Source organism: Oncorhynchus gorbuscha, linkage group LG17 (genome assembly GCF_021184085.1).
Source record: "Oncorhynchus gorbuscha isolate QuinsamMale2020 ecotype Even-year linkage group LG17, OgorEven_v1.0, whole genome shotgun sequence".
Lineage (NCBI taxonomy): Eukaryota > Metazoa > Chordata > Actinopteri > Salmoniformes > Salmonidae > Oncorhynchus > Oncorhynchus gorbuscha.
The window spans coordinates 41,552,008-41,560,716 of NC_060189.1; the positions used below are offsets into that span (position 1 = coordinate 41,552,008).

Genomic DNA, 8,709 nt, shown 5'->3' on the forward strand with positions numbered 1-8,709 from the left:
GCGAGTGTAGCGAAATGCTTGTGCTTCTAGTCCAACCATGCAGTAATATCTCACAAGTGATCTAACAAGTTCACAACAACAAAGGAATGAATAAGAATATGTACATATAAATATATGGATGAGCGATGGCAGAACGGCATAGGCAAGATGCAGTAGATGGTATAGAGTACAGTATATACATATGAGATGAGTAATGTAGGGTATGTAAACATTATATAAAGTGGCATTGTTTAATGTGACTAGTGATACATGCATTACATCCCATTTTTAATAATTAAATTGGAGATTTGAGTCAGTGTGTTGGCAGCAGCCACTCAATGTTAGTGATGGCTGTTTAACTGTCTGATGGCCTTGAGAAGGAAGCTGTTTATCAGTCTCTAAGTCCCAGCTTTGATGCACCTGTACTGACCTCGCCTTCTGGATAATAGCGGGGTGAACAGGCAGTGGCTCGGGTGGTTTTTGTCCTTGATGATCTTTTTGGCCTTCCTGTGACATCAGGGGGTGTAGGTGTCCTGGGGGGCAGGTAGTTTGTCCCCGGTGATGCGTTATGCAGACCTCACTACCCTCTGGAGAGCCTTACGGTTGTGGACGGAGCAGTTGCCGTACCAGGTGGTGATACAGCCCAACAGGATGCTCTCGATTGTGCATTTGTAAAAGTTTGTGAGTGTTTTTGGTGACAAGCCAAATTTCTTCAGCCTCCTGAGGTTGAAGAGGCACTGTTGTGCCTTCTTCACCACGCTATCTGTGTGGTGGTTTTGTCCGTGATGTGTACGCCGTGGAACTTAAAACTTTCCACCTTCTCCACTACTGTCCCGTCGATGTGGATAGGGGGGTGTTCCCTCTGCTGTTTCCTGAAGTCCACAATCATCTCCTTTGTTTTGTTGAGTGTGAGGTTATTTTCCCTGAACACCACAGTCCAAGGGCCCTCACCTCCTCCCTGTAGGCCGTCTCGTCGTTGTTGGTAATCAAGCATACCACTGTAGTGTCGTCTGCAAACTTGATGATTGAGTTGGATGCCTGCATGGCTACGCAGTCATGGGTGAACAGGGAGTACAGGAGAGGGCTGAGAACGCACCCTTGTGGGACCCTAGTGTTGAGGATCAGCGAAGTGGAGATGTTGTTTCCTACCCTCACCACCTGGGGGCGTCCCGTCAGAAAGTCAAGGACCAAGTTGCACAGGGCACGAGTTTGGAGGGTACTATGGTGTTAAATGCTGAGCTGTAGTCGATGAACAGCATTCTTACATAGGTTTCCTCTTGTCCAGATGGGTTAGGGCAGTGTGCAATGTTATTGCGTCGTCTGTCGACCTATTGGGGCAGTAAGCAAATTGTAGTGGGTCTAGGGTGTCCGGTAGGGTGGACGTGATATGATCCTTGACTAGTCTCTCAAAGCACTTCATGATGGCGGAAGTGAGTGCTATGGGGCGATAGTCGTTTAGCTCAGTTACCTTAGCTTTCTTGGGAACAGGAACAATGGTGGCCCTCTTGAAGCATGTGGGAACAGCAGACTGGGATAAGGATTGATGGAATATGTCCGTAAACACACCAGCCAACTGGTCTGCACATGCTCTGAGAACACGGCTAGGGATGTCGTCTGGGCCGGCAGCCTTGCGAGGGTTAACACGTTTAAATGTTTTACTCACGTTGGCTGCGGTGAAGGAGAACCCGCAGGTTTTGGTTGCGGGCCGTTTCGGTGGCACTGTATTGTCCTCAAAGCGAGCAAAGAAGTTTAGTTTGTCTGGGAGCAAGACATCGGGGTCCCCGACGGGACTGGTTTTCTTTTTGTAGTCCGTGATTGACTGTAGATCCTGCCACATACCTCTCGTGTCTGAACCGTTGAATTACGACTCTACTTTGTCTCTATACTGACGCTTAGCTTGTTTGATTTCCTTGCGGCGGGAATAGCTACACTGTTTGTATTCAGTCATGTTTCCGGTCACCTTGCCCTGATTAAAAGCAGAGGTTTGCGCTTTCAGTTTTGCACAAATGCTGCCATCAATCCACAGTGTCTGGTTGCGGAAGGTTTTAATATTCGCCGTGGGTACAACATCATCGATGCACTTGCTAATAAACTCGCTCACCGAATCAGCATATACATCAATGTTGTTGTTCGACGCTATCCAAAACATAACTTTATAAATACATTTGATTGATTGATAGTGCCGCGGCAATTCACCTATCTTCCAAATAGGGGAGAAATGCTGAGAAATTATAGATACCTTTTAATGTGTGTGTTTCTGTGTTTTTCCTCAGATCAGCCATGGATGTGGAACATTCCCTACACCCAGGCTCCAGACACACACGGTAACATCTGGGTCCCCTCCTGAACCACCACGCCAGACACACACACACACACACGTTCCCTTAAACATCCAGTTACCCGGACCCCTTGCCAGACCTTCCACATTCTGCTCCTATGGTGCACAGACAGGCTAAATCAAATGGAATAGAGGACGAGACACTGTTACTCTCTCTTCTCTCTCTCTCTGTCTCCCCTTCTCACTACCTGTCCAGTCCAACTCTTGTCTCCTTAGTACAATTATAACTGTCTGTCATCTCTCATTCGTGTCAACCTTCTCCCTACCCTTCCTCCCTCCTTTTTTTCATACTGTCTGTCTCTCACTTGTCTTCAGTAACTCTGACCCAAAGGCATCTCTTACTTTCCATTACCTGGTGCTAAAGTGAGGAGATGACCTCCTCTCTCGCTTTTGTATACTGGCCTCACTCTAGTGGCTGGCCAAACCTCCTGCAGAACTATTTTGTTTGCAGACTTTTGTTCCAGCCCCACTCAAACACGTTGTTATTACATTCTTTTGTTATTGTAGCTATTCATTTAATCATGTACTGTAAGTTTCCTTTTTAATATGTGCAAAATAAATCACTCACCATGTTTGTTATTAAAAATAATTGTACAAATCCCTAGTATGATGAATCTCAATTATGTGCATAATGTAGAAAATGAAGAACATTTTATTTTAGGGGATAAAAATCTACTCATATGTATGTGTGTGTGTGTGTGTGTGTATGTATGTATGTATGTATGTATGTATGTATGTATGTATATATATATATATATATATATATATATATATATATATATATATATATATACTGTACATACACTTATGTTGGAGTCATTAAAACATGTTTTTCAACCAATCCACAAATTTCTTGTTAACAATCTAGTTTTGGCAAGTCTGTTAGGACATCTACTTTGTGCATGACACAAGTAATTTTTCCAACAATTGTTTACAGGCAGATTATTTAACTTATAATTCACTGTATCACAATTCCAGTGGGTCAGAAGTTTTACATACACTAAATTGACTGTGCCTTCTCAACAGTTTGGAAAATTCCAGAAAATGATGTCATGGCTTTAGAAGCTTCTTATAGGCTAATTGACATCATTTGAGTCAATGAGAGGTGTACCTGTGGCTGTATTTCAAGGCCTACCTTCAAACTCAGTGCCTCTTTGCTTGACATCATGGGAAAATGAAAGGAAATCAGCCAAGACCTCAGAAAAAAAGTTGTAGACCTCATCCTTGGGAGCAATTTCCAAACGCCTGAAGGTACCACGTTCATCTGTACAAACAATAGTATGCCAGTATAAACACCATGGGACCACGCAGGCGTCATACCACTCAGGAATGATTGGTAGAGATGAATGTACTTTGGTGCGAAAAGTGCAAATCAATCCCAGACCAACAGCAAAGGACATTGTGAAGATGCTGGAGGAAACGGGTACAAAAGTATCTATATCCACAGTAAAACGAGTCCTATATTAACATAACCTGAAATGCCGCTTAACAAGGAAGAAGCCACTGCTCCAAAACCACCATAAAAAAGCCAGACTACTGTTTTCAACTGCATGTCCTCTGGTCTGATTAAACAAAAATAGAACTGTTTGGCCATAATGACCATTGTTATGTTAGGAAGAAAAGGGGGGCTTGCAAGCCGAAGAACACCATCCCAACCGTGAAGCACGGGTTGGCAGCATCATGATGTGGGGGTGCTTTGCTGCAGGAGGGACTGGTGCACTTCACAAAATAGATGGTATCATGAGAAAAATTACGTGGATATATTGAAGCAACATCTCAAGTTACAGCTTGGTCACAAATGGGTCTTCCAAATGGACAATGACCCCCAAGCATACGAAGTTGTGGCAAAATGGCTTACGGATAACAAAGTCAAGGTATAGGAGTGGTCATCACTAAGCCCTGACCTCAATTCTATAGAAAATGTGTGGGCAGAACTGAAAAAGTGTTTTCCAAAAGGCCTACAAACCTGACTCAGTTACACCAGCTATGTCAGGAGGAATGGACCAAAATTCACCCAACTTATTGTGGGAAGCTTGTGGAACCATAACCACCAAAACATTAGACCCAAGTTAAACAGTTAAGGCAATGCTACCAGATACTAAATGGGTGTATGTAAACTTCTGACCCACTGTGAATGTGATGAAAGAAATAACAGCTGAAATAAATAATTCTCTCTACAATTATTCTGACATTTCACATCCTTAAAATAAAGTGGTGATCCTAACTGACCTAAAACAGGGAATTTTTACTAGGATTAAATGTCAGGAATTGTGAAAAACTGAGTTTAAATGTATTTGGCTAAGGTGTATGTAAACTTCCGACTTCAACTGTACATTCTATACATCTCTGATAAACAAGCTTCCAGACCATCACAACAATGCAGCTGTATCAGTCAGTCAGCAATGATTGGCAGAGCCTTGGAGTAGAAGCAGAGAACTCTGTTTGCAATTGTGTAATTGGACAGAAACGTTGAGCTTAAATGGAGAATATGTGATGATTGCTGCAGGTTGTCTGTGGTGTTTGTAGCCTAGGCCTACTCATCTAGCCTTGGATTTTTTGGGGGGGATGTTCAAATTTTAATCAACTGCTGCTTAGCAACTGTGATAGAAGCTACCTTTTATCGCCATGGCCATTGGTTCCCCATTGCTCCAACAATGTGTTGTTTTCATTATTTATGGCTGTCAAAAAAACTGAGCGACAATACTCAACATTGAAGCTTACTACTTTCATCCTCTCCATCACTGAACGCAGCAAATGTGCACCTTTCAGTTTCTCAATCCTCTCCTGCACTGCTCCGAATCGCTCCTCTGTCCCCTGCTAAAGTGTCCCTTTGTAGCCCTGTATACCACTCACAGGAGACTTGTTTTGTCCTGTTTGGCGAGAGATATCAGAGACCAGGAAGTAGCCTACGCAGGACGTGTCAGTCAGCATTACAGGAGGGACTGGGCTGGAGAGCGGGATAGGTGCCAAGGCAGTTTTCTTATTTTTTTAATTTCTTCTTTTTTTGCATTTTCCAATTAAGAACATTCAAAACAAAAGTGAAAAGATATTAGACAACGATAGGACAAAGTGACAGTAACAGACAAACGTAACAAAAATAAATTATAATTATAGTTATATAAACAAACATACAATAATAAAAATGTAAAAAAAAATAACGAGACATTGGATCACCTGCCGTAGGCTACATATTATACGTTACGTGTGAAACATTATGTGAGGATTATATATAGATTCAATCAATGAGATGTGGGGGGAGATTCTCCATATAGTCAATAAAAGGTTGCCAAATTCTGTAAAATGTCTTTAACTTATTCCTCAAGCAGTAAGTGATTTTCTCCAAAGGGATACAACTATTAACTTCCGAAAGCCACATTGCAACTGGCAGGGAGGAATCCAATTTCCATTTCAAGGCAATACATTTCTTGGCAATCGCTAGCAATATTTCTGTTAGCTTTATAATATGGCTTTGCCTAAGATTGGTGTTAGTAAAGTTACCCAGTAGACAGACCTCCGGGTCTAAAGGGAATGCAACCCCGTGAATTGAGGATATGGTATCGCATACCCCCTGCCAGAAACCGTGTAGTTTTGAACACTGCCAAGTGGAATGGAGGAATGTTCCTTCATCTGAGCCACATCTAAAACATAGGGAGGAGATATCTGGGTTGAACTTGTGCAGTCTAGATGGGGTGATATAGAGCTGATGGAGGAAATTAAACTGGATCAGTCTGTATCTGGAGTTCAATGTGGATGTAACCCCATCCCTGCATAGGTCACTCCATAGATCCTCATCAAGATCAATACCCAGATCTTTCTCCCATCTAAGTCGGGGTTTATCTAGCCCAGGCAGTGTTAGTCCTGACATAAGAGCATTGTAAACACGGGAAATGGTCTTGAACAGTGGTTGGTCTGCGTGGCAGAGTTGTTCAATAGGTGACATCTTAGGTAGGTTCCATTGTCCCTTGAGAGTCACCCTAATAAAGTTTCGTAGTTGTAGGTAGCTAAAGAAGTCCCTGTTAGGCAAGTGGTATTTCTGTTTCAGCTGATCAAAAGACATAAGAACTCCCTCCCCGTAACAATGTTCCAGAAGAGTGATCCCCTTATCAGACCATGGTCTAAAGTTACTATTCTGGAAAAACATAGGCATCAATCTATTGTTCCATAAAGGGGTTTTAGGGGAAAGGAATCCCCCTCGTCCGAACAGCTCATGCAGTTTGCACCATGCCAGGACAGAATGTATGATTAAAGGGTTGTCTGTGATGGTTTTTATAGATTTTCTGTCCCATTTGTAAAACAAATCTGCCCCAGTGTCATCATTTACCTCAAGCTTTTCAATGTTCAACCATGAGGGAGAGGGACCATTGTCAAACCTCTGAACCAGAAACCTAGACTGTGCAGCCCAGTAGTACATTCTAAAATTGGGGAGGTTTAAGCCCCCTTGACTGTAATCAAGGGTCAGTTTATCCAGGCCAACCCTAGGGGTTTTGCCGTGCCAGATAAACCGCCTGGTCAGCTTGTCGAGAGAGGAAAAAAATGCTGCGGGAACAGGGATAGGGAGAGATTGAAACAGATATAGAATCCTGGGCAGGACATTCATTTTAATTACATTGATTCTACCCAGTAGAGTGAGAGGTAAGTCCATCCATTTACAAAGGTCAGCCTCCACCTTTTGCAACAAACTGGCCAGATTGAGTTTAGAGGTTGTTCAGATTACCATCCACCATTATGCCCAAATATGTGAAGCCCATAGGCGACCATCTAAAAGGAAACTTGTGCTTGATGGTATGATGGTCAAAGACAGACAACGGTAAGATTTCGCTTTTATCAAGATTGACCTTATATCCAGAGAAAGAACTATAACACTGTAGTAGGATCTGCAAGTGAGAGAGGGAGTTTTCTGGGTTTGTTAGGAATAAGATAAGGTCGTCCGCAAAGAGTGATAATTTATGGGTATGGGGGCCCACCTCAAAGCCATGTATGTCAGGGCACGTTCTAATAGCCTCAGCCAACGGTTCGATGGCGAGGGCAAAGAGGTGGGGGCTAATTGGGCAACCTTGTCTGTTCCCCCTATAAAGAGGGAAAGAGGAGGAAGTAATCCCATTGGTAGCAATCCTAGCTTTAGGAGATTTGTAGAGTGATTTTATCAAATTTACAAACACGGTACCTAAACCGAACTTTTCCAAGACGCGAAAGAGGTATGGCCATTCAACCCTATCAAAGGCCTTTTCAGCGTCGAGGGAGACTGTGACACCAGGTATTTTGTTTTTGTTAGCAAGGTGAATTCTATCAAAGAGCCTTCTGAGATTATTGGAGGACAATCTATTAATTATGAAGCCAGTCTGATCTGGGTTGACCAACAGGGGAAGACATGACTCCAGTCTCTTAGATAGCATCTTGGTGACCAGTTTACAATCTGTGTTAAGGAGAGAGATTGGTCTATAGGAGGCGCACTTTAGCGGGTTTTTCCCTTTCTTGTGGATTACAGTAATCACTGCTTGAGAGAAGGACTCTGGAAAGCAGTTGTCTTCTCTGGCTTGTTTAAGTACCTACATAAGGTAGGGGACCAACAGCTCCCTAAATTCTTTATAGAACTCTGGAGGGAAGCCATCCTCCCCAGGAGATTTATTAGAAGGTAAGGATTTAATGGCCTCCAACAATTCAGGGACTGAGAAGTGTTCACTCAGGCGCTCGCTGTCTTCCCCTGACAGGCATAGGAGGTTGAGAGAGGAGATAAAGGAGTCTATCTCTGATTGATAATCGCTTGATTGGGAAGTGTAGAGGTCTTCATAGTATTTCTTAAAAGTATTATTAATTTCAGTAGGGTCGAAAGATATCTCTTTAGTGAGAGTTTCTATGGCATTAATTGTCCTCATACTTTCCTCTGCTTTCAGTTGCCATGCCAATACCTTGTGAGCTTTCTCCAAACTCATAATAACGCTGTTTTGATTTAGTGATGGCCCTCTCAGCTTGATATGTGTTCAGAATATTATATTTAAGTTTTTTATTTACCAAAAGCCTGTTGAGATCTTTAGTCGGGCCTCTTTGGTAGGTTCTCTAGCTTGGAGATTTCAGATTCAAGGGCACTCAGTTCCGCACCGTGTTTTTTCTTCAGCCCTTTAGTATAGGAAATGATCAGTCCCCTCAGATAGGCCTTCAATGTGTCCCAAAGAATGAAGCTGTCAGGAGCAGAGGGTTTGTTTGTCAAAGTAAAAATATTGATCTGCTCTTTGATGAATACACAAAATTCAGGTTGCTTTAGAAGTGTATAATTTAGTCTCCATCTATATGCTCCATTTACCTTGGTAGGAATGGAGATTGATAATACCAGAGGAGAATGGTCACTAAGCAATCTGGGGAGATACTCGACATCTAACACTCTATGAAACAGTTGT

At 42.6% G+C, this 8,709-nt stretch overlaps 1 protein-coding gene across 3 annotated transcripts in view; it reads left to right on the top strand.

The window, feature by feature from the left end:
• tdp1 (tyrosyl-DNA phosphodiesterase 1) overlaps positions 1–2,937 on the top strand; it is a 67,533-nt gene extending 64,596 nt beyond the window's left edge. For 2 of the 3 annotated variants that reach the window (XR_006832890.1, XR_006832891.1), the window contains exon 17: positions 2,253–2,937. Coding sequence is in view for 1 of the 3 variants with exons in the window: in XM_046309148.1 (XP_046165104.1) it covers positions 2,253–2,326 (74 nt within the window). In the remaining 2 variants the exon portion in view is untranslated. The remainder of the gene's footprint in view (positions 1–2,252) is intronic. The other variant, XM_046309148.1, reaches the window with a different exon arrangement.
• The last annotated feature ends 5,772 nt before the right edge of the window (positions 2,938–8,709 follow it).